General features: G+C 38.8%; 1 protein-coding gene across 1 annotated transcript in view; it reads right to left on the bottom strand.

Annotated features, from left to right (window-relative positions):
• Positions 1–27,682, bottom strand: part of LOC108918293 (protein diaphanous homolog 3-like) — a 204,922-nt gene that overhangs the window by 103,421 nt on the left and 73,819 nt on the right. Inside the window, exons 12-16 of the mRNA XM_018725417.2 lie at positions 26,540–26,658; positions 26,369–26,433; positions 24,875–24,979; positions 21,895–22,218; positions 20,163–20,277 (exon numbers count right to left, since the gene is read on the bottom strand). Of these exons, the coding sequence (XP_018580933.2) occupies positions 20,163–20,277; positions 21,895–22,218; positions 24,875–24,979; positions 26,369–26,433; positions 26,540–26,658 (728 nt within the window). The remainder of the gene's footprint in view (positions 1–20,162; positions 20,278–21,894; positions 22,219–24,874; positions 24,980–26,368; positions 26,434–26,539; positions 26,659–27,682) is intronic.

The raw sequence follows: 27,682 nt of genomic DNA, 5'->3' as shown, positions 1-27,682 counted from the left end.
TAAGGAGCAACTCTCCTGCATGAAATGCCTACAAGGACAAGAGCCCAAAAGTGAACTTTGAGACAATGACCAAGGGTACAAGCTGCATTAGCTGCCACCACTCCATTACACTGGGAATGTGTTTCAAAATTGCCGACAGCTTCCTTATTGGTCGATAATTACTCGTATAATGTAATGCATGTACTGTCACAAAATTTAAACAAAGGATGACTAATGACCCCTAATTTTAGAGAAAAAATGGTCTCCTGGAAAATAACAGTTTCAGTTGTTTCAGCTTCATTCTGTTTCATACACATACCATTACCTGAGGAAATTATACCTCCAGTGTAACTTTTAAAATTATATTTAAATACAAGTTTTTGTGAAAATCACAATGATTCAATGAGCCAATACTAGAATTTCCCACACTTTATGGAAAAACATAACACTTAAGGTATTTTTAATGTCCTTTTCTGCATTTTCTATCTCAATTCATTTTACTTGCAGTCCAACTGGGAAAGAAATAAGGTTGCCCACAGATTGTCGGAAAGTCTTTCTATCCATCTGTACACCTCAGTGAACCCAACATGTCAGGTATAACAATTCATTCTTTATATTTCACATCTTTAATTGGTAGATAAAGTCCCATTACAGACATATGCAAACTGCAGTAATAATCTACTTATAAACTGATAACCGCTGGACAACGGGGGTGGGGGAAATTAACTGAACCACGACAGCTATTCAAATAGGTTAAATCTGGGGATAAAACATAGCAAAGTATATTTTCATGGCATGTGCTACATAAAGCATCACTCCCTTTTCCCGGAGAATATGTGACCAAACATAACATTCAAAGGCACATTTTCAGACTTTGACACAATTTGCAGTAATGAAACCACTTCTGTACAGAAATCATAGAGCCTGGATGAATCTGCAAAGCCCACAGACTTTTCAGAGAACCACCTCCTATTTCAGTGGATTATTGTGGCACTAAGTTTATATTCCATTGGATTTGCATTGTTACTCACCTATCAAATATGTGTCTGTATTCATAGAACACAAAGCAGTTTTATGTATCACTTGAGTGGCATACCTGCAGCACGTTGCTTAACACGAGGCATGATTATAATCACACACTGATTAATCTAAATTTACCTGCAGAACTTTATATTGAAAGTGAGAGATGTCATCAAGACACCTATATCATGAACTTCACTTGAATCTGTGGCCATTGTACAGCCTAAAAACTCATGTCTTTGCAGTGGTATTCACAAACGCTCTTACTTACTGGTCTTTTTTTCATTAAGAATGTACAATTTAAGTGTTTTCTCTATTTATGTACTTTCAGTAATTACCATGTGGAGAAGTTGAGTTTTTCCACTGGTATGGCACTTTAACCATGTTAGCAAGCCTTCATTAAACATTTAATAATGGCAGCAACTTTTAAAAATTATTTTATAAACCAAGAAACTGATTAGCATTCAGGGCTCCTTCTGCAAACAACGTAATTGCATATTAAATCGTATTACTAAAACGTTCAAAAAGTACTATATGCACTGCTGGAAGAAAGCCCATTGGGTGGAATATAGATTATGAAATAATTACTTGACCGACCCATCCGCCTACGTACATCTCTCTGGAAAGAAATCACACTGTGCAGCGAACCAGTGATGGAGCCAAGGTTCATCTGACATTTACATAAGATATTTCAGGTGCTGCTAATCAGATAACCTTGAAAATGGCTGCAGATCAAACTACTGGCACTCTTTTCCTACATGTACATGTAATACCTACTCGATCGATGAACCTCGGTGCAGCAAGTGGTAGGTAACGAACTAGGTTTGCTCGTCTCCTTCTCTTAATGTAATGCATAAATTGTACTTTTGCTGAGATGTATGTCACTTTGAACAAAAGCGTCTGCTAAATGAATAAATGTAAATGTAATTCACAAATGGAATCATCTGGAATCTGATATGCTCAACAGGTATGGTGAAGTATACCCAGTGTAAGATAACATCAGAATATTTTCAGGTGCTAGAGACCAATGATGCTGATTACAACTATAGCTCATATGGGGGGAAAAAAACAGTTCATATGACAAAAGGCAAAAGTTCCCTAGAGTCCTGGGAATACAGAGAAAGTGATAGTTATTTACACACATATTTTGCAGTTTTTGCCATGTAATTATACAATACGGTATGAAATGGAACTTGCATCATCACCATCTACACGAATACATTGTAGAGGTTAAATTAAGTTCAGTTTTTACATAAACTTGGACAGCATACACATATATATTATGAGGTAAATGACAGTATAGTAAGGAATTCTGTGAATAATCGCAGTGTGTCTGCGTATGTCTATATATAGTACACACACACACACACACACACACACACACGCAGAAACAGACCCATCTTTTGTTCATCTCACCCAAGCCAGCAAAGAGATGTGAAGAGGGAAAATTAAGAGTAAGCTGGGGCAGGTGTGAGAACATGCTTAGCCATATGGAGGCTCATGCATTATGAAAAGCAGGAAGAAATGAAGATACTTCATACTGTGCCGTAAGTGAGTTTGCCACTTGCCTGTCTGTGGACAGAAATCAAGTTAAAAAGCCATTAAAAGAAATAATTGACCATGCAGGCGCAGTAACTGAGCAAGCTGGTTATTTCTGCTCTGTCGGAGTGTGCAGTCGCCCCCAGGGGAGGGGCCGGGGCAAATCAGAGGTGATCACAGACGCCTGGTCACATCAGCACTGCTCCGACTGCCTGCAGAAGGACGAACATGGAGACTGGACCCTAGAGAAAGCTGACGTGAATACACTCTTTGGAGGAGTTCAGAGATGTGATGAAATCCTTCGAAGCTCAGCGTCATTTAGGCAAGGACATCGTCACATCAATGATATTATGAAATGAAGGCCTGGAACTGGAAATCTGAGGGGAAATATATGGGGTTTGGATTAATAGAGGGTTTAGACTGTCGCTCAAACATCTGTCGCTCGAGTTTAATTTGAGATCACAATGATAACCCAGGGCCATGTAAAAATGATGAACTCTGGTTAACCTGTCCCTCTCGCATCAAGAAGTTGTGTGAAGTTCAACACGGTGTCTTTCCTTTGATTATGCACAGATGATATTCATCAGGGACTGTCACCAACAACTGCACAGTATTTTTATATATATTTTTAATTTTTTTTGGATAAATGGCAGCACTGAAGAAATTACTGAAGGGAAAATTAACAGCAGGGTGCAGAGAAGCATAACCAGAAGTAATGAATGTGTACGTTGGGTATTTGAGGATCCCCACTTACACATCGCCTCCTCACTTAGCTCAGTCACAATGATTCCAGAAGGCCTGCAATCTTCAGTGTCTTACCTGCACATAAACATCGGATCTGCCAGAGTTCACATCTTGCCAGAAAGTTCTCTTAAGCATGCCTTTCCTTCTGAGGACAGCAGAAGCTGGAACCATACCACTATTACTATAGAAGTTACTTTTACTATGCAGACATATATTAAATTGATATCCATTCATTTATCTGATGCTTTCTTGCCCAAAAGTAACTTACAGTGTTAAGCAGCTTACAATTATTTACCCATTTATATAGCTTGGGAAATTTTGTCATCACAATTTTCGGCTAAGTAGCTTGCTCAAGGGTACTACAGCTGAAAGTGAGACTCAAACATGCAACCTTTATGTCCAAAGGCAGCAGCTCAAACCACTGTACTACCAGCTATGCCTCACTAACAAATGGTAAAAAAGATACACACTGGGCCATTGTGTTACAAGCATTTGAGCCACAGATTTCAAAATATACAAACCATACGATAAGGAGAGCTATGTTGCACATATTTACTGACTGTACAGAGATTCCGATTCCTCAACTAAACAGGGATAAGACAGTGACAGAGAGAAAAGAGTGTGTTTCACTGATGTATGGATGAGTGATCCAGTGTAAGTAGTCTATCTAGCAGTGTAAGTCACCTTGATGAATAAGGTGTGTGGGCTGATAACACTACGCAGAGTTCATTGGAAATCACTTTGGAGAAAAGGGTCTGCTAAATCAATAATTTGTGCACACAGCACAAATCGCACTGAAATCAGCAAAGTAACATACTGTATTTCCATCCACTTAAGTTAGCTTCTGGGAAAAAAAAAAAAGAAGCTATAAGAAAAAAAATTGCCTTCCCGCCACCTTAAAAAAATAATGCATTCCTGAAGAACTCTAATCAGTGAAGAAGGTTGACCAATTCATCCCATAAACATGTAGTGTTTCCTCATTTTGATACTGATCACGTAATTCAGGAAGAGCAGAGAGGAGCTGTAAACACAACACTTAGATGTGCATGCGTTGAAGGGGCTCCTGTACTCTTCAGGTTTATACTTTCTATGTTTTACTGCCAGCTAACAGCAGCAAGCAGGAACAAATCATTTTCTCCCTATAACAGGCACAAATATGAGAAAATAGAATGGTGAAAAAGATTAATTACCGAATGAACTGGTACGCTAAAGAAACAAACTCGAATATCAGAAACATGAGATACCAATATACCGATAATGAAGCAAACAAAGTGGTCAAATACTCACAAACATTGACTTCTCTCAATCTGAACAGACTTCAATTTAATATCTTTCCAATAAATAAAGACGAACTGTTCAGGGTGTGTTTTTACTGCACCAAAGACAAGCACATCCACAAACTTCATATTTCATTATTTCTTCACCTTTCTCCAAGGCAAAATACTAGGCTTGCATACTAAGCTATTAGAAATTACCAATTTATATACAGCTTTACAAATTTTACCCAATTTACACAACACTCAATCAATGCAATGTAAGCATTGACCCAAACTAGATCAGTGCGAGAGAGGATTCAAACACTAAACGTTCCGATTGTAAGGCAATGGTTCTCAGCATTATGCTGCACACTGCCTCTTCCATCTACATGGGGTCATTTTCACCTCTTGTTACAGCCTAGAATATTCCTTCAATTCATCAATTTTAGGACGACACATTTATAAACTTGTTCGGCACCACTTTTCCAATTGCCATTTTATATGGCATACTTGATATAAATGATCTAAGATTTAGGACAGACAGAAGAGTTTACCTTTAAGGTACAGAACCAATTTGCATACATAATGGAAAAGCAGGTTCTGGCAAAGTCAAGCGAGATCCTGTCACCCACCTCTGATTCATGACACGTTTAAGGAACTTGATAGAATAACAAAAAAAAAAAAAAAAAAAAAAAAATGGAATAACATCCTACTTTGAAGTCATCAAACACAACTTCAAGGCAACAGGACTCCATAATGGATGATCATTTTTCCCAGAAGAACATTAGCTTTAAGTTTGTTCTGAAAACTTCACACGAATTTCAGATTCAATTTTATTTCTTTCAAATAGTTTTCTCATATAAAAAGGCCAAACCAAGATTTCAGCAGGTGGACGGCAAGGCTGTAAGCACAGTAAGATGAAAATGTGCCCCAAGACAAAATTTAAAACGTTAGTGAAATACAAATTAATTTCAGAAAGGATTTAAGCACTAGCAAAAGCACAACTTAAAGAAGGTGAAATAAAGCAATAGCTTCACTTAAATAGTATCCCAGCTTTCTTTTTGATGTATGTCTAGTTGCGTAATCTGTGTTTTATAGTTAATTTTGAAAAAGATATGAGATCTAATCTAAAAAGAATAAACTAATTTTATCTTTAGTTTGCTGTATATAACTTTGATACCATCAAAATAATAAATTGGAAGAAAACAACTTGTGCTTGGATTCCATATAATCATAGTTTAGATCACGAAAAGTAGTAGTGGTGGAAAAATGAGGAATAATTTCTCCATGCCTCACTCCCCCCTTTTCCCAGACAAGCCCAGCTATATCAAAACAATGCCAAGTGCTGCTACAAACAGTAGCTGGAGAAAATCTGTAAATTTTAAACATACACCTGCATATTTATTTATTAAGCATGCAGCAGAGCAAATAAACTACAGAAAATCCTTTGAGATACACCTTAACAGTCACGTGACAGAGTTAATTCCTTCCGTGAACTCAAACACTGGGCAAATTCCCATCGTGGGAGGATTGAAATACCCCATAGAGAAACATGCAGGTATCTAAGACACTTAAGGTGTGAGGCACTTTTCACCCTAGATGGGACACCAGTCAACTGCAGGGCAATCTCTCTCACTCTCACACACACACACACACACACACACACACACACACACACACACACACACACACGAACTAAGGGAAATGTAGAATCACTAATCCACCAGAAACAAATGTCTTTTGACTGTCAGAGGAAACCAGAGCAACTGAAAGAAACCCAAATCAGAGGTAAAACATGCAAACTCCACATACGCTGACCTGTATTAAATTCCATGCATGAACACATAAGTGTCGTGGCACTAGTGGTACCTGCTGGTCCACTGTGTTGTTACAACTACAAAAAGAAGGTGTGTGACCATTTGCTCATGTCTAGCATTGTCATGCTGGTAAATGATTTTAGTGAGTAGTGAAAGAACACATGGCTGAATGCAAACAAACCATTCCAACAAGTAGACATAGGGCTGCGCTACTGCATTTTAGTGGGGCCTCGTGGTAAATGGAGGATTGTGTCCCTCACAGATGGTATCAAAGGTTTACTCCCCAGTGGAGTGCTCTACTTTAGTTCCAAACCCTCTCAATGCCAAAGGAGCACTGTCCTCTCTAAATTGCAGGTATAATGATCTCTTTACCTCTCTTTGGATCCGAGGCTTAAAAAGTATCAACCCTAATCTTTTTCGATCTGACGATCCTTTTGTTTGAACGGTAGAACCAGCTTTTTTTTTTTGTTTGTTTGTTTTGAAGGATGGGCAAGGGTTAGGCAGAAAGAGGAGGAGGAAAAAAAAAAGAAAAAAAAACAGTGCCAAGTGTAGTTCTCTTTCATACCTTAACATTAAAAACAAAGTTGATGGCAGAATAATCTGAAACAGATCCAGAATAATCTAAAAGAGTTTTACAAATGGCTCAAAACTGCTCCCTGAAAACATACAGCATCACCACCATCTCTCCAAACCATATCTGATAGCACATGGGATGTGCTCATTCCAAACAAGCTTAGATATATTCACTTAAGAACCCTAGATGAATATTTCAGAAACATATGTTTGCTAATTGGGTACATTATTCCCCCATCCTTTCCAGCAACGTGAAAAAGGGGTGCCTTTTCTTTGGGAGCGTTTGTCTACTGAAGAAGCACTATTTCTTTTTGAGCACAAAACCATTTTCATGTTTAAATTCTTCTGACATTCTTCATGAAAGGAACAAAAAACACCACTCTCCATAGCAGAACAAAGTGTATTTGCCTCAGTGAAGGCGCACCTCCTTATGTATCCACATACACATGGTTCCACGGAGACAGGATTGTCACACCTTGCGTCTTGGTGTAAGGTGAACGAGTTTCCTCGGCCTTTTCTTCTAACAGTGGTAAGTCACAACAAATCGAGTTAGTGCCAAAAGGGCTCATTAAAGTGCCCAAGTACGTGAGAAACTAGAACTACATACAATATTTACAAAAGTCCACAAGGCTTCACATTTGCCATTAACAGCACAAACTATAAACACACCTCTTGCAAGGAAGCAAACTTAGCCCGTTAAATAGCCCCCTTTGTTCTTATTGGAAGGACTGAACCATTTTCACCAAAAAAGGGGTGTCAGTGAAACAGATACAAACTCAATGAAACTAATCTACAAATGTCCAGTTATGACGATGCACGAATACAATTTTCTCGTACGTTACCGTTCATAATTTTCATAAAATAAAATGATTAATTGATCCCGATTCATGATAAACTTTCCCAGCAACATGTTTTCCTATTTAAAAGAATATAGCCAATGTGTGCACCCACCAAGTTTGCTGAACTGTAGAATGAGAAATTTTCCTCGTGACCCCTCCTAATTAAAATATGTACTAACCTGGAAAAGGCAAATAGATTTCAAGAATTATAAGCAGTACAGAGTACTGACATATTGATAATATACAGCACTATTTTTTAGTTAAATTTTAAAAAAAAAAGATGAGAAAGGATATGTACTATTTTATTTCATTTCTTCAAGCTAGATTTCCAGTCATTGAAAGAGCTCCAAAACATGTGCTTAAAATTGGCCACCAAGGTCTTCTCAGAAAAAAATATAATTCAAGGCTAAAGCTCCTCACACAATGACAAGGGACTCCTATATTTCACATGGAAGTCATTATGGTAACAACATGTTTTGCTTTCATTCTGCACATCCCTTGCATTTTGGTGTGCCATACACATACACACACACACAAAAAATGTTAAAAATACAAAACAGAGTATTCGGACACACAAATGCAAAAAGAGGAGAGACAAGCTAGGTCAAGTGGAGCTGCAGCTAGACCTATTCATGAGGGCCATGGGGTTCAGCTCTGTGATGGTTGCAGGGAAAAGCGCCAACCAATAGCACTTCTCAGGAAGAAAGAAAGTCTGGCAGATGAGCACCTTCCAGGAAGGAGTAAGGAGGACTGGCAAATTTGAGGCAGGTGGTGCTCACAAGAGAGGTGAAAGGATTATGGAGGTGAAGTTCTTCAGGAACAACTGCCAACTGGACCGCCACCCCCCCCTTATTCTGTTTCTGTGCCATGGGTTTTCATGCAGCAAGGCTTTTTTTTTTTTTTTTAATCCCAGTTTCATTTCACAAGCAATATGGTGGTCAGGATTTCAGGCAAACAGCCATGGAATCAAAGCATGTGTCCACAGCACAAGGCAAGCCAGTGAGACAACAGGCTAACACAAGTCAATCAGATGGAGGAAAACTACAACTATATAACATTTGACTTTACATTTCTAAGTTTCAGCTTCCCATATGCAGCTAAATCAAAAAAATTTGTAATGCCCTATACCTGATGTATTCAGGGTGTATTTGAAAAGGGTGTGTCATAAAGGCAAAGTGCAGGTTTCATGAGAAATTGTCACAACTCGCAACTAAATTAAGGGTATAAATGGAGTGCTCAGTTCAATGATTTATAAAGTCTCTGGGAATACGACCCAAAATAAGTACTGGGGGGGGGGGGGAGTGACTGCTGGCTCTAACCTCTACTGTTGGATTAAAAAAAGAAAACTTTTCGTGAGTGCAGTCATTTTGCTAGTATTTATTTATTTTTTTTAATGCTGATGACCACAGAAGCTTGGTCATAAACTGAAGTGTTTGCAAGACACAAAAAGGAGGCAAGAGAAAAAGAGACATTCAAGAGATACCTACTGTAGGTCAGTATGTATTACCTTTATTAGGAACACATACAGTCATCATATAACTGGGTCAAATAAATGAAAAACCACTGTAACACTTTATGGAAATGTGTACCTGTGTTAGAAACAACACGCTTAGTATTTCTTTTACCAGTATTTTTTTCCTGTTGTGTGGTAATTTCCACAGATATTTTATTCTGTATAATGGCTTCTAGCTGATATTGTATCATGCATTCTGGAACATTTAAGAAGAAAAAAAGATTTGTCTAAACCCAAAAGGTTTTCCTTCAAACACTAGCACCAATCTGGGTATTTTCTGATGAAATTTTGAGTATTAAGATCTACTTTTTTTCTTTTTAGAGAGAATGCACAGTACAAGTACGGTTTTGTGGTGGACATAATATAACCACTTAATGGAGAGACATTGGTTCTACCGTCTTCTGCTACAACAGTCACACTTCTTAAAGAAATTATGTACTTCTTATCACACCAACAGCCTGTACCAAGCACATAAGTTATAAATAAATCACAACTGAAACACACTCAAAAGCTTACATTTCTAAAAAGGACTTACAATGTCAAACTAATTGAAATTACTTACCCATTGTTTACCCTGCTTAGTAAATTTGGCATTGGGTTATTTCAGGAGGAGGTGGCTCTAACCATGACAAATATGTAACTATTAACTAAATTTATATAATACAAGAATGCCCTTAAAACTAGCACAAATGAAATCTTATCCTTACAACTGAATGAAGCTCTTAATACTGACAATGAGTTAGTAACACTTTAGTGCCTCTAACAGCACAGAATAAGTATGTTTTCTAGAGTGAAAGACACAGGCAGTGATCTGGTCTGCTTTATTATTTATACTATAAATATTTCTGAAACATTCTCGAAATGTCTCCATCCGGGGTTACCTTTTCTCACACCACAGGCATGTGGGATATACACAGCTATAAAAAAATGAATGAAAACATAATATTACAAGAAAAACTAGAAATAATTGTCAAACATTAGAAAATGTTAGTGTTAACTGTCATTCCAAATTAGTTCTCCCCCCCCCCCCCCTTTCTCTCCCTCTCCAAATGATCACATTTCAGGTGACATTTTGTCCAGAAATCAACTTATTATCCTCATAAGCCACTGGGCACTTTCACTTAACAAGTTAACCCCATTAGGCAAGGAATCAGCAATTCCTCATGAGTTAAACTACAACTCCAAAACACAAAACTACAGAACAACAAAACTTACTGACAAAAATAGTTATGATTTTTCACTAATGCTTCATCATCTAATACAAGGCACATTATTAAAAACACAGCATCACATTCATAAATCATGTGATGCCCAAGTTTCAAAATGCACTCATCATAAACCACAAAATCAGTCTCTTCATGGGTGATGCCCTCAGCAGACATCACTGAAACACTTACACTGAGGGCAAACTGCAATGGTAACCTGAGTGACAGAGGAAAAACCACACCAGCTTTTGGTCCTGGGATGTCAGACACCTCAGCCACAGCCAGACACAATGCACATACAACCTATACAATCTGCCTATACGACTGCCTTTGGACCCAATGGTCGCAGGTTTGAGCCTCACCTCTAGCTGTAGTACGTCAGCTAAATGAATAAATGTAAATCTACACCGTTTTGTAGCACTCCCATAATTGACTTTCATGAACAATTACAAGTGTGTGGCTGCAAAAGAGCACATTTTATCAAGGTGAAATAAGCACTCAAGGTCTATATATCCAAATAATAATTTGGGTATATATGATAATGAATGAACTCAGTTATACTGAACGGATACAATTTTACTTTGTGTTTTTATAAAAATGTTCTACTATGCTGGTGACTAGGCGGACAAAATGTCAGTGTGCACAAAATAACCAATACATTTTTTTTTTCCTTCATTTACTAGAAATTTGTAGTGTTAAATGACAAATTTTATGCCAAGTTAACTGTTGGCTGTTAAATACAGAAATAATATGGATTTCTAAATGTTGCAGCATGGTTTATCTGATGATGGGAAGGAGTTTAGAAAACAAGTTAAGCTGTCTAAAATCTGGCTCAGTTGTAATCCTATTGGAATAAGGCTGTTAAAAAATTCAAAAGCGTACAGTGTTGACTTCTATGTACTTAAGTGAGCCATAATTAACTTTTAAATAATTTTGTAAGATTATTAATATTTAATGAATAGACTAAATGGAAACCTAATTTCCAAACAATGAAGAAACAATTCCTACACTTCTTAAACATCATCATAATGACAACTGCCACAATCAGCATGTCTTATTACTGAGCTCACCTTTCATTTCAGGAAGAAAGGCTCGTAATATCACTGCATGCATGGCAACAATAATCCAAGCAGTTGATACAAAGACATTAAGATATCACATTAGGTCATCTCAATAAAGGTCATCTTAGTGACTTGTATTACTATTCAGCTAGTTTGCTTAAGTGGGGGGGGGTGCAGTGGTGCAGCGGGTCCTGCTCTCCGGTTGGTCTGGGGTTCAAGTCCCACTTGGGGTGCCCTGGGACGAACTGGCGTCCTGTCCTGGGTGTGTCCCCTCCCCCTCCAGCCTTGCACGCTGTGTTGCCGGGTTAGGCTCCAGTTTGCCTTGACCCCGCTTGGGACAAGGTGCGTGCGTGCGTGCGTGCATAGTTTGCTTAGCACTACTAGTAAGAAGAATGATGTGCCAGAGCCACTTTAATACAGTAGGTACAAAATAGCCCAAAATGGAATCAAATATTCTCATGAAGTACATAACACTGAAATTATAATGCAGAATTATCAATCAGCATTTAACTCTCCGAGCGCTGATTAATAACGCTAAATGTCTTTTTCCCATGTATGAAATAAAGACAAAAATTAAGTTTATTTCCTTTAACAGGAACTTGAGCAACTAATGCAATGCTGCCAGATGTAAGAACTTTCAGCTTAATATATCAAGTTTAAAAATCTCAGGGTTCCATTGAATTTGCCACTGCAATTCCTTGGCAAATGTCAGCAGTACAGCACATTTCACTGCGCCAAATATCTTTTTAGGTCTACAATCATACTGTATTAGCTGCTGCTGAATGGCTGGGAATTTCAAATAAAGGGCAAATTTAACAGCATGCAGACTTAACTCTTTGCACTGAAATTATACAAGGACATCCTAAAACGGCTAATGGACCCAAATAAGGCAAATTTTGACCTATCAAGCACCTTTTCCATGCCTGCCTTCTGAAAAGCAGCTCATTTGGTTGTGACATAAGTGTATAAAGGTAAAATAAAAAACTATACAACAGCACAGGGCTCCAATCCTAGACTTGTGCATTATCTAGCTCATTTCAAGTGACACACTGAGGAGATAAAGTTAAGAGAAAAGAGTTAGAGCATTTTAAAATGCTGATTATTGAAGGAATATCTACACTATACATAAAATACCAATCAAAAGTCTGAACACGCTCAGCATTCAGTAAAGTTTGATCAGGAAATGAGCCACTACATCTTTCTAGAAAGGGTGCCTTCAATCTCTCCACTTTGTCCCATACAAGTATTTCACAAAGTCACTCGACCTTTTGACTGCTAAAGTATTCTTGAAGAAAGAAAAATCGAAGGCATAAATAAAAAGTGCACAATAATTTAATAATTCTCAAAAACATAGGATGGGAGAGAAATCTAGTTAATATACGTATATGTGGGAAATTTTTCTAGTGTAGAACAATGTACATCTTTTTCTGATGTACAACAAAAAGTCATGTCCTAAGTACAACACAGCTCACAGCAAATTCTAATTCTGCAGGAGAAAATCATGGGCAAAAAAATACAAATGTTAGTTTTTATGATTTATTCAACACTATAAATTATAAAAATGTCAAACTGAGTTTGGAGGTAAACATGAAAAGAACTATGAGTGGTATCCCAGCTATCCTAACGAAGCAGGAAAAATCCCTGTGCATGTGACCTACATCCCGGTCCCATTTGTGTTCCGCTCAGTGATCTTCACTCTGCTGCACATACTGTTTCTTATAAAAACAAATGCCACAGTTAAAGGAGGAAAACATGGATGGTTCAATATCGCAACCGCAATTAATGAAGCAATGAATTCAGATTTATTTTCCTTTACAAATTATATATACACTTAAACAAGGACAGTTTCGGTGCCATCACCACTCTTTAGGACATCAAAATGTAAAAACTGACACTGCTTAGTATTGCCCCAGTCTGGTAGAATAAACAGTCCCTCAGAGCTGCTGAATCCCTTTTAGCTATCATTTCTTTCGGATTCAAGCTCCTGGCATAGTAGGAGTTACAATGTACTATGAGCTGTACTTTTATTTATCTTGTACTTAACTGTACAGCTGGCAGCGTAAGTCTGAAAATCACCAATGAAACTATGAAAGCATTTCTAGGAAATGTTTTACAGTGTAAAATGGTATGCAATTTCAAGTGTTTTAAAATGTATATCATCTCACATTTGATATAGCACAAAAACTGTTCAGCAGACTTAATTGCAAAGCTTTTCTGTAGCAGAAGAGATGCTCTGACAGGTTCTCCACTTCTTAAATGTGTTAAAGAAACTATGTACAGGGCTGACTTTACTGAGCAACTCTGAATTAGAGCACAAGTAAAGAAATCCTGCCTTCAGGTCACTAAATAAGCCAGGACAGCCTGATATGTGGAGGGAAAAAACACTTCATGTTCACAGACATATCAATACAAATGAGTCACAGTTTTTATTTTTAAAAGTTATAACTTAATTACCCTCTACCTTTATCTTGTTTTTCTTGGGCCCTGCCAATTAGTCCTCTGAAAGGCGGTAAAATGAAAAGAGACTGAACAGTGCAGTCCGCATCCGGCCGGGCAGGACAGATATTAAGTAGGACAGGGCAGCAGCAACTTCCAGCAAGCGAAAATAAGCCTGCAGTTGATACAATTACACATAATTTTGAAGTGTGGAAGTGCATCTTAGTGCCAACAGCAAAAACACCACTGGAACACGAGTAGCCATCATGATATAAGGAGAAGATGGACCATAACATAAACTTACTTTCATCTCGCCATGGCTAGGAAACTTTTTTTTTTAAATATATTTATTTAAATACAGACTGATAAAGGGCAAATGGCAGAGATTTATCAATCCAGACTACATTTTTTAGGATTATGACAGTTAGAACTGATGTGACTGTAGGGACATTATTTATTTTTGTTTAGTGATACATATTGAAAACAATGTAGATACACTTAACACTAATGAACTGGGTGATTATTTTTGCATAAAACTACAATGTAAAAAAATTGAGAAAATGTATTAAATTGATTTTTTAAAATATGTTCAAGTGGAGTTAGCAAGTTAAAACACTGCTATGTATATCTTGAGACAGTTGCAAATTTCATTTTACAATCCAACAGATGGTGCTGAAAGTAAAATATAAAGTTTGTACATTCACACACGTTTACATAATTTAGCTGACGCCCTCCCCCAAAGTGGCTTAGAATGTTAAGCTACTGACAATTATTTACCCATTTATATAAAGGCAATTTCACTGGAGCAATTCTTAGGGTAAGTATTTTGCTCAAGGGTACTCCAGCTTTAGGTGGGAATCGAACCTGCAACTTTTGGATCCAAAGGCAGCAGGCAAATTCTATCTGGTCACTGCCCCCCTATTTCTGAAGAGTTAGAAATATTATTTATTGTTTTAGTGGGAGTTCTGTGACACTGTATGCCTAAAACACTTTGTGTATGTATTCTATCAAATAGAAAGTTCAAAACTGCACATTACACTGTATTACCACTGTTATTACTGTATTATAGAATGCATAAAAACCTGATTTGTAACTTTAATTATCATCATGATAATATATACATATAAATGTACATATTCAGCAGGGAAACACTAAAATGGTTAACTGGAGGTAGAAAAATAAGCAATGTCTTTGGAGCTTACTCAAGGCAGTGAAACCTCTAACAACCACAGGAAACAAAAAAAAAAAAAAAAAAAAAAAGAATGATGGCAAGCACAGTAAACGTGACCACTTGAGCAGCAGCAGCGGAGGAGGTGGGGAGAGACCAATTTCATTGTTCGTGCGCTGTTCATCTTGTCTCGCATGCCATTATGAGCTGCAAGGCTGTACGTGTTTATGCGGAGAGCTGCATGTTCTGAAGATGTCGACACATTCTTTTCCCCGTATCTTCTCAAAACTTCATTAAAAAGCTCAATTTTTCAACTAGCAAAAACCAGAAAAACACTTTCAAATAACGCACAGGAGCAAAATACAGATGTGATGGGACGATGAGCGGTAATTATTTGAGCGACTGGATCGTTCTGAAGAGCACGGCTTCATTAGCCATAGAGAGGAGGGGAAAGGAGGTGGGGCTGGGGGTGGGGATCGGACCGAGGGGGGGGGTGCTAAGCGCCAGTGACCCGGGAAGCTTTGAGGGCTGCTGCACCTCTCAGCAATGGATAAGAAAAGAGATTTGTGGCAGCGCGAGGACCTTGCGTGGCTGCAGGAGACACATTTTAATGAGGGTCTGCAATCCACCGATGACCCTTCAGGAATTTTGATGAGCTGTTTGTCAGACTGACTCAGGATCAGTGATTCATTGAGATTAATAGCGCCTGGTCTACAGTCTGAGTGCAGACACTGGTCTGAAGTGGAGAACACTGAAACAGGCGAACAAATGAGCAGCAGAGGCACTTTGAGCACTGTCAGCGCAGCCCTGGACAAGATGATGACATTCGCAATCATCTACACTGGAATCGCGTTACCACAACAGTGACACGAGAAAAATCCTAGTTAATTATCTAATTACCAAGAGAGGGAAATATAAAGGGATGTCTATGAAAAACATGTGAGTATATAACAGAAGAATTCAGGACTACTGCTGTGTTATCTCAGGAATTCATAAATATTAGCCTTTTGTTGTGTTCTTAAAAACACACACACACACACACACACACACACACACACACACCCTGTTCATAACATGATTTGCTCATAAAATATGCTGAAGCAAAGCTCAAGAATACTGTTGTCCCTCAGTGTATTTATGGGTTGGACACCATGACCATCTTGGATAGAACTATAATACAAACATTTTTCATTCTTTACTTTTTTCCAAGAAGGTGGAGGTGATAAAAGATCTTAGGAGACATTCTTTGACTAGTCATTTATACAAATATCCACAATGTTCCACACTGCATAACTTATAAAACTTAGACATGGAAAAACTGAGGGACTCAGTTTTCTGCTCCATTTAAGTGCATTTTGCCACCAACTAATGACAGGACATGGAAACAAAGGTTTCACTCCATAAGACGTTTTTAAAATGAATAAGTGGTATTTCGAAAAATTTGTAACTCTGAAGTTTGTAACGGGAGAAGGTAGTATATCGACTTCTTTCATAAAAGAAAAGCAGTTGAGCAGAATATCAACACTAATTTCCATGCAACATTCCTTGCTTGTTTTAAAAACTTTTAAGAAGCTGCTCAGAAGTAAACTCATTCTTAATGGATGAAGTCCACAAAAAACATTCTTTAAAATAATATGATATGGAATGCATTGAGCTTTCTATTATTTATTTATTTTTTTAATTTATTTTTTTACATACAGTACTGAGCAATGTGACTATGTGAATCACTGTTTCCAATTAGCCTGTAACGGACTGACCTCGTGTTCAGGGTCTACCCTGCCTCATACTTGATGCTTCCTGAATAAGCTCTAGACCACTGCCACCCTACAGAGGACAAGCGGTTAATTTCGAGATGGAACTGTGCAACTTTCTAAAAACAGTGACTTTGAAAGCTGTATATCTATCATCATTATTACCAGGAAACCAATGAAGCAACTTTTACAAGGAGTAGCCAGTAATGCTGCAAGAACGTGATTTCAGTGGCAGATCCCGAGTGGCACTCTGGGCATCTGTGAGGAGGAGAACAGATTTGACTATCCAGATGTTGACAATGCCGTAGGCTTCACCACATGTGTGCCGTCTCCCTTATTTGCAATTCAAGTCTTCATTAGTTCATCTCTCACCTTAATAACAAGGCTACTGTGGCTCATTCAGGTAAACTGACTGAATGAGAAGTTTCTTCATGAAAGTCAGTACAGGAACAAAAATCAGTTCATATTTTGGCATCTTAGTGTCTTAAGTTTAACAAAAGACTTCCTGCCACTGTCATGAGCATTAACTATTTTAACTTAGCTGGTATATGCAGCCAGAAAACAGCAATAGGTGCATTACTACAACAAATCAATTGATATTAATAAATACAAGATGACTGATTCTCAGGACTTTGCTACATTTAAGGAAAAATTGTTTCATACAGTGTTTGTATTACACAAAGGGCATCATCCTTAATTTCCAGTGGGGAGTCAAAGGTGTCAATTTGTTTTGAGATAGATGCTGATCTCTTCAGACATGATTGTACGATCAGTTCTTTGATGTACCCTGTCTACTTTCCAAGCCAATTTCTCCCTATAATTATATAGCACACCACCACAGTGAGTTCAAAACAGCAGTTCCTACCCTCTTCACTTCAGCATAGCACCAAAATCTTTATTATGCAAACACCATGCTGAAAAATCAATTAAGAATAAGCGCCCAAAAGAATTCAAAATGACTAAGGTGGCCAAAATGTAAAACCTTCTGTAGAGGAGGATATTCTGTAGGTTTTAAGTAAAATGTAGGTATAACACAGTAAGAGACAAAGAACAAATCCTGAAATAAAAATTTCAAAACAACAAACCGGGAGGGGGAAGCTACAGCAAAGTTTAAACTGGTCTGGCCACAAGTTTGAGGATTCTCCCCATCTCTGAACTCAGCAACGAGAATTTTTAGACAAACAGGAAACATGACCACGTCTAGAGGGAAGAAAATCCAGTTAGATGCAACCATAAATATTTCATTACAAAAAAAGACTCTGTTAAAGTTTAATGACAATCCAGATGTCCTTCCACTTAAGGGAAATGAGAATAATTTCTATGCTGATGTTAATGAGTGAAACATCAGTGAAGCACAACGTAGTGAGCATGAGAGCAGTAGTTCAAAGAGATGACAACAGTTTGACAAAGACCCTCCAAGGAATAGAAATTTTTGAAAATATTATGACTTTGCAAGACACACAGATATGTCACACCTGGATCTACAAAAATAGCCCATAAAGTGAACAGCAAATGTGCACAACCTTGCAATATGAGATGCAGGGTGTGTATTACGGGGCCTGAATACAAACTAGAGTGTTCTCCACTATAAAACATGATAAAAGCCATGCTGCAATAATGGATTACCATTTTAAGGGCACCTGCTGATTTAGTATGATACTTCAAATCAGTGTTTCAACTGCATGGTCTCAAAACAACAATCTGCAACACAGGAGCTGTCAGACTTTCAAATGGAGAAGAGAACCAACAAATATCCCATTTCCAAACCAACAACATTACCTTCTTAAACCAGCACCACAGCATGTTAAGACCAGGGCCATATACATATTTAAAAAGCAACAACTCTGTTGTAAAAGGTCAAATCCAGAAGTTCAACAGCAAGAGAGAACTGCAAGTTCTAAAAGATGAAGCTTCAGTATCAGTAAGTATTGATCTATTCCCTAGAGTTGGTAATGCAGAGATACCTAGATGCCTACATTTACAATTTATTTAAAATTACACCTATTCACTTTTTTTTTTTTTTTTTACACATATTAAGCAAGTTGATTTAATGCCTATAACATAAGCATTTTAACAATTAAATATTGTGATATAACTGCATAGCTATTTAAGTGTAAATGGTCATTCTAATCAGTTATACTTAGTTTTAATTTAAATAAAAAGAAAACCGCACAAAAGTCAGTGATTTGTAGACTTGCGCCTTAAGTTTCTCTTGCTAAATTAACATGTAACATTTGAACTACATAATTCAATGATGTTGTCTGAAGTCCTGAGACTATTAAATATCCTTTCATTGCACAGAGTAGAGACAGGTAAGTAATACCATACTGAATAATTTAAAAACAAGTAAGCCACAGAACTACACAACTAAAAACATGAGCAGCCTGAATAAATCATTATCGGAAGGCTAATAGAAGGGGGGGGGGCAGACATTACACCAGTTCCACTGTGTTTAACCTTAACGTTGTGGCAGTGAGAGCTTTTAAATGATTCATCACAACTTAATGTTGCCATCATGAGATGACTGCAGCATCACCAGAGACCCAATCTATTAAACTACCTGAACTTCGCAAAATATAAGAATGAGATGAATCTCGCTGTACCTTGACTACAAAGCCACATAAGCTATCGGCAACACACAGCTGCACAGCTGTTCTCCTGCTGGGTGTTTGTAATTGTGACAAAAAAAGCACAAAAGAAGAGCACAAGGTTGCCACGAGGCTATTGCCGCAAGCTGTGTCCGAGGTATAAGTGGCTGTGCTGGGGTAAAGCACAAACTGTCAAAGTTGACACTGGAGTCCAGCTGGGGTCACTCTCTCGTCCTTTGAGCTAAACGTGTCCTTAACTCCGAAAGCCGCAACTGCAACACTTTAGCATGGCTGTTAAACGTTAAAGGCCTGTGGTAAACATGTTTAATAAAAAATGCTACATGAAAAGAAAGTTCAGCTATTAATCTTGATCGAACAACAATAAGGTGATCCTTTAGCTCCTTCCATCTACAAAAGATTTCTTCAACTTATGCATTTTATGTAGTATTAGAAAACTTTAGTCAATTATAGTAAAACATCCATCAGGATCTATAAAACACTATCTGCATGTTGACAGACCTGAGTCACGGTCATTAATCAAAATGTGATTTTTTTTTTTTTTTTTTTTTTTTTTTAAAAAAAAAAAAGGTGGAAGACACCTCTCCTGCGGTTTCAGTGAGAGGAACACACCGGTACTGTTGTACAGAACTGTTAAATCAAAGAGAGGCCTCACCTAGTTTCTGGGAACCAAAGGTATCGGCGAGCTTTGCAAGCACATCCGGAATTTCATACTTTTCTTCGTTTGCCTTCACCCAAAAACAGTTCTCCGACATCTCCTGTGGTCGGATCTGCAAACACAAAAGAGGTAGAAAGGGAAGGATCAAAAAAGTGAACAAGATGAGTGCGAGGGACACACAAGAAAAACTGAAATAAGACCAGTGATTTGCTTAAAAGAACCAAATAAGCAGACACACTGGAGACCATAGTGCTGCTGAACAGGTGCAAGACGACAAACATTATATTGCAGGTACTTTTTTGGTTTATTTTGGTCCTCTTTGTACCACTCACCCCTTCACATGTTCAAATGAGGGTACAAACTGGGAAATCATACCTCGTACCTTGTATTTTAACTGGTACATCCCCACTTATTTGTAATTCATGTACTTAGAATTTCAGGTTTGTTTGAAGAACACAGCAGAGTAAATTCAGGAAAAAATACTAACACAAATATAACCACAATCTTCACATATCCAGACATAAAAAGGTACAATAGAACAACCTACACAAAACTGATGAAATGTAAGTTAAAGCATAGATCACATAATCGTGGCACCAGAAATCTTCCAGAATGGGGTTTTAGATTTATTGTATCTATTCCAGTGACAAGGGGGCGCAGTGGGTTGGACCGGGTCCTGCTATCCAGTGGGTCTGGGGTTCGAGTCCCGCTTTGGGCGCCTTGCGACGGACTGGCGTCCTGTCCTGGGTGTGCCCCCTCCCCCTCCGGCATTACGCCCTGTGTTGCCGGGTAGGCTCCGGTTCCCCGTGACCCCGTATGGGAGAAGCGGTTCAGAAAGTGTGTGTGTGTATTCCAGTGACTATTCAGATTTTTTCATTATCTGTGTTTCAGTAAGTTGAGCACAATATCACACGAATATTGGATTATCGCATACCTTTTCTCTACCTAAAAAATCTGATAGCATTTGACCTTACACACAACTTTCAGAAAACTGACTTTTTTTTTTTTGGGGGGGGGGGGGGGGGGGGTGTGTGTGTGTGTGTGCTTAGTAATTCAGATTCTAAATCAGTGTGTGATTTTGACATCTCCAGCACATGTAATACTTTTGTTACTCATTCATTTCTGCAAGAGTTAAAGAACAATGAATAACTGGTAGTGAATGCATTCTTTGAAATGTTTAACTTCTATTCTTCAATGGAAAAAACACTGGTCCATTATTTCTAACACTTTTTGTTACTGTAACTGTCAAAATTTGATGTAGGTTTTCTAAAGTGATAGAAAGCCTAAAATAGCAGGCTTTATAAGATCTTTATATTCTTTTTCCTCCTCCTGTTTGCTGGTGCACAATGTTCAGTTTGATCGTTAATTAGCTTGTTTTCAAAAACTACGTCCAAAGGCAGAGGCTCTAACTATTACACTGCAGAGTACCAATATGCCTTTATAATTTTGCCTAACTACATTGCAGCAGTACTACAGCAAACAAGAGAAAACTGATTATATTTAAAAAAAAAAAAAAAAAAAAAAAGAAAAAAGGTACAATAAATTTGAGATAAAACTGATAGGAACATTGAGAAATCAAGAATGTAAAATAAGGTTTAAAAAAAATCCACTGAGGTCTCCAACCCATATGTATTTTGTATGTTGGACCATGTTAAAATGTATATCGATTGTGTTTTTAACTGATATTAATGTTTATTCCTTACATGAAGGTGGGGAAACTAAATCTTACCTTTGACCAGTTGAAGCGCTTCATGGAGACTTCAGGCTTGAATTCTTTCTTTGCCCTCAAGCCAAAAGGCAGTAAATGGTGAGGTGGGGAAGACAGCATCCCTCCAAACCCAGGAGGGGGAGGAGGTATGCCGAAGGGGGGAGGCACCGTGGGTGGATGGAGGGACGAACTGGTGGGGTTGCACCCAGGGAGAGGAGGGGGTGGAGGGGGCGGAGGGGGCACAGCTCCGCCCATACCAGAGGGAAGGGGCGGGGGTGGCGGAGGAGCCGATGCGAAGGCCGAAACTGAATGGACAGCAGTGGTCCCAACAGGTATGGCTCCAAACTGCAAACAGCAAAGAGGAATTGCTGAGAGTACATCTGAGGGTACACCTACAAGCCCATCAATGAAGATAAGCCTCTTAAGGAGGAACTTTGCTGATCCTCATGAATTTCATTACCAAACAGCAGGAAAACAGCTGGTACACTGGCGGTTGGAGGTTAAATTGAAAGACCACATAAAGGCACAGTTGTAAGCATGTATTGAGCAGTCTACTTACATTAAGAGTTTCTGCTCTAGAGATCATGGGTAAAAATTCATTTTAGAGTTGTGCACAAGAAAGACCCCCATACAAAGCAGTCTTCACTCATGTTGCTTCGATAGAAGTGGTAACAGTCAGAATGCTGGAAGAGAAGGCTGCCTATTTTTCTCCACTCTTCCTCCCCAGAGGTCTGCATGGGAAGTTGCATGAAGTTAACAGCTGCATGAAGAAGTTAACTACTTTGAATTAATCAATCAAATGTGTTTGTCTGACAGAAGTGAACTAAGTTCAATATCTACTATAAAAATCCCCTTACAGAATACCTCGATCCTGTTCAAGAAAACAGCTTCACAAATGACTTCATTTTCCCAGCTGTATGGGATGATCAAGAACCAATGCAAATGATAAAGCAAAGTGGAACTGAAGGGAAGGAAAAACATTTCAGTGCCCAAGATATTCCACTGGCAAGTTGTTGACTTGAAGGGTGTGTGGAGTGTAACAACACATATAACAAGCGCCACAGTACAAACACACTGCTTCTATGAAGCAGAGCTCTGAGCGTTTGCAACGGAACTTGCTCATGCTGCATGTGGAGAGTGACAGACTGCAGCTGATAAGTCTGCCCTGTCACAAACAAGGATCCTGTGAGCGGAGGTGATGACGAATGGTCTCCGGTGGGACGCAAGCGGCGAGCCAGGTCACATCTTCTCAAAAAAAGAGTGCAAATCGGCAGGCGCACGGCCCACGTCGTCGATGGCAGCAACCCGCCCACTGCGTGGAGTGCTTTCAGGTCACGCATGGCGGAGACAGTCGGAGTCACAGGAGCCGTTGTCATAACTCATGTGTGATTTAACCTTGAGCTGTCGCTGTGCCCTGAGCGAGAGAGTGCACTCTCCAGAGCAGTCAGAAGGAAAAAGCCTGCCTCTTGTCACTTCACACGAATGTTTACTTCTGAAATCAAGCTGCTGGAGAATAAAGGCCGTATATTCATGCAAGACCTGGCAAAAGCTGGACACAGAACAAAATGCTTCTGCAGGGTGCTCATATCGTACACCAGCACTCAGACTGAACGGGTCACTTTTTCATTTCACCCCATAATTAATTGGAAATTAAACATGGGATATCCTTGTTCCTAGAAGCCTTCAAAACTGTTCAATGAACATTTTCCTTGTTGGCTGAAGCAAGGATACAATCACTGGATTAACACTTCTGTTGTGCAATGGCACTTCTCTAATAGCAGCTCAAAAAGACAGCTCACTATCCAGCCACTGGGCTCATGAAGACTCCTAATGGCAGTTTTGACTCGATTTTATTTTTTCAAAGGTAAAATCAAATGTTGTAACCAGGGCAACAAAGCTCCGTAAATTGTGTAGTACAAAGCAAATGGTTTATTGATCTGTGCAACAGTTTTAGATTAAAGACTCACAAAAGGTCAGTCATGGTCTCTTTGCAGCCACTGCCTCTTGAGGTATAAAACCTGCACTGAATTTACAACGGTGATGTTTGCAAGGCCAGTCCAGGAATGTAAAGCACTCTCATGTTCATAAGAAAGCTATGATATGCTCCTTATAGTTTCACTCATCATTCAACAAAGAAACACAAAGTATCTAACATATCTGCCAATAATATACTCTTTTTTATATTTAACAAACCAAAGACATATTATATCAGTGAAATCCACTCTGCATGAGTATGGCTACAGAGGATAATTCAAAATAATAAAGTCTGCAAGATTACCCCATCTGCTGTTTCAACCAGTGTATTTTCCACAGTTTTCAAAGTTTACAAAAAAGATGAGGCCAAATATACCGATGTAACAACAAACACCAGTAGGTAGGCAGCAAAGTGGTTCGAGAGCTGCTTTGGGGCTCAGAAGTTGCAGGTTTCAATCTCACCTGAAGAGTTTCATTTGCGACACCTACTTACCCTCAATCGCTTCAGCAAAAATTACACAGCTGTATAAATGACTAAATCTTAAGAAGTCAAACAAAAATCGTTTTTTGATTTGGAAAAAGGTGTCCGCTGAATAATTAAATTTAATAGAAATTCCATTCCATAATTAAGACCACTAAATACGGAACAGATGGATAATGTTGCCTTTCATAAAGCGCATTGTGGGACAGATAAGATGACTGTCAACTTAGAAACCACAGCGGCTACTGGACCCATCAGTGCTAAGGCAAGAATGCTTTACATGTCAGCTGTGGGGAAATATCTGGTAAAACACCATCATGTTATCACTTCAAATACTTTATTTATTGTTTGCAGTTAACTTGATCTTAGTGATTTTTAAAGAAGAAAAGCAAATACTATTATTAGCAGATACCAGAGGTAAAATACATGGTTCTAACTGGCTGCCATATCAACATAATTACTAGATCTGAAGTATCCCATCTTTTAATTAAAACATTTAAGTTTCCTAAAGTTAGTACTAACTTATTTAGAGGAAAAAAAATTTACCTGTGACCTAAAAGCCTGTAATTCAGCTTGCAGCTCACTGATTCTCTCATCCTTCTTCAGCAGTTGGGCTTGGGCCTCTTGTCTGCACAAGTACTCTTCATCAAACTGAAACGCAAAATCATTTTAGTGACCTTAAGGCAAAGAGAGAGAAAAACCAAAATTTGAAAATGCCCAACTGCAAATAGGCTCAAAAAAAGTTCTACAGCATTTATACTTGGGCACACCGACTAAACTGTGGAAAAATAACTGTTTTTACGATTATTAGTGTTACAACCTTGGGGGTCAGTGCAGTGGTTTGGACCAGCTCCTGCTCTCCGGTGGGTCTGGGGTTTGAGTTCTGCTTGGGGTGCCTTGTGGCGGACTGGCATCCCATCCTGGGTGTGTCCCCTCCCCCTCCAGCCTTTCGCCCTGTGTTGCCGGGATAGGATCCGGCTCCCCGCGACCCCGTATGGGACAATCGGTTTCAGATGACGTGTGTGTGTGTGTGTGTGTGTGTTACAAACTTTAATAGTAATGTAGACAAGATAGATGTAGAATCTCCATAACCTAACTCTGCTTAAGAGACCGTGTAAGACAGTGGTGTCCTCTGTTTAGCTCCCCACCTTAGAAATCTCATGCTCCGCTACCCCACATATACACATCAAGCATGTGTCCATCAGAAAAAATGTTAGGGAATTCTACATGGAATCCAGTTTTTAAATCCATTCAGAGAATTTTATGTTTGGCAACTTTGGTCTTCCCTTGCAGGCAAAAATGAATCACATTTTTCCCTCTATCACATTCACGGTAGAAATATTTTAAAAGCAAAGTAACATATACCAGGCAGTTACATGAAAGTTACATGTCTCTGATCATGGTTTTCAGTATCACAAAAGAATGTCTTCCATTGCTCAGCCAAGCATAAGAGAAAAGTAAATTTTTTGCATAAGAATTAGTTTTTACCTACAGCCATATTTTGTGAATTCTATTAATTACTAGTGTTAAGTGTATAGAAATCTCCTTTCAATGAACATCACTCAACAAGATTTTTTTTTTTTTTTAATTGATGCCTAGATAAGCCTTTACATAGCCACTATTCCTGCATTGTACGAAAATGTTTGTACACCTTAAATTTTTAAAAAATGTAGGAAGGTGATCAGGAATCGACTTCCAACAAACACTATCAGCCCACACACCTTATTCACCTAAGGTGACTTACACTGCTAGATACACTACTTACAATGGGTCACTCATCCAAACATCAGTGGAACACACTGCCACTCACACACACACCAAGGATGACAGAGTTACCAGTCTACCTGAACGGCATGTCTTTAGACTGTGGGAGGAAACCCACAGACACGGGGGGGATCATGCAAACTCAACATAGACTAAGTGGGGATTGAACCCATGTCCTCTCCCATCACACAGGTGCTGTGACAGAAGCACTATGTGCTGTGCCACCGAGTCGCCCATGAAGAAACAAAGGTGAAAGGCTAAGGTGGGGGCACCTGCCTTTTGTGTCAGTTCTGAGACCCTCTGCTCATATTCGTCTGCCCGTGATTTATCGACGCACGCATCTGCAAACAAATGTTAGACATGGTCAGTCTCTCCCAGGTCATCCAGCAAATACTCACATTCACGTGACCAAAATCATGGATTCACAGAGGAAGACATAGACCTCACCGATGAGGTGAGTGAAGTCCACATCGAGACGTTTGCGGTAGCTGAAGTCAGGATCTGTGCCACTGCGATGCAACACAATTTGAGAGACACACTCCTCTATAATCTTGAAGTACTGAGGCCTGAAAGAAATTAGTGACAAATTAACACAGCAGTCAATTAATCTAGTGTGTCACAGTGCTTTTCAAAACAGCTGACCTGGAAAGAAATGACTTTCCAGATTTTTCATTAGCAGAAAAGTAAGGAAAATGCTAATTAAATATGTTTAAATCTTTGAACAAGAAACCGTAAAGTTATACTTCACGACTGACAAATAGCTATAAAATAGCCAAATAGTGGAAATTTACCTCACATAACCAGACACTGAGATACAACAAACTGATATACAAATGACTTTACAGAACTGACCTCAGACTAATGTCAAGTAGATCCGGTAGCCACTTTGTGTATTATGTAAGTATTTATTCATTCATTTCAAAATATAGGTACTGAAAACAAGAGGGGGGTGCAGTGGCGCAGCGGGTTTGGCCTGTGCCTGCTCTGTGATGAGTGTAGGGTTTGAGTCCCGCTTGGGGTGCCCTGCGATGGACTGGCATCCCGACCTGGGTGGGTCTCCTCTCCTCCCCCTCTAGCCATATGCCCTGTGTTGCCAGGTTAGGCTCCAGCTCGCGGTGACCCCGTTCGGGACAAGTAGTTTCAGTCAATGTGTGTGTGTGGGTACTGAATACACAGAGCACTGCATGATTTAGTTATGTACATAAACTGGGACTGCTATTTTTCGGCAAACTCGGAGACTCAAATGATTTCAGACCGGTCTGTAATTCTGCTGATCATTTTGTGACTGATTTCACATTTAACTTGTACCCAACTGTGGAAGACTAAACTTAAAAAAGGTCTTTGAAAGCACCTCATCCAACAGTGTGCTACACAGTGGAAAGATTAAAGCAGCTGGATTCCCTTTGTTTCTCAATGTCACCAGGAGATTTTAAGGAGAGCCAAACAGTTAATTTCTGACACAGTATGGTTCAGAGTAGACAAGACAGACTGCATATAATAACTGCAATCTCAAAACAAATTAGGGAATACTCACTTGTGTCAATGCAATCTACAAGCTGATGCTCACACACCCATAGCAAAACCTCAAAA

This window comes from Scleropages formosus, chromosome 14 (genome assembly GCF_900964775.1).
Source record: "Scleropages formosus chromosome 14, fSclFor1.1, whole genome shotgun sequence".
In the NCBI taxonomy this organism is placed as follows: Eukaryota; Metazoa; Chordata; class Actinopteri; order Osteoglossiformes; family Osteoglossidae; genus Scleropages; species Scleropages formosus.
Note: the sequence above shows the minus strand (reverse complement) of the source record. Positions and strands in the feature narration are given on the sequence as shown.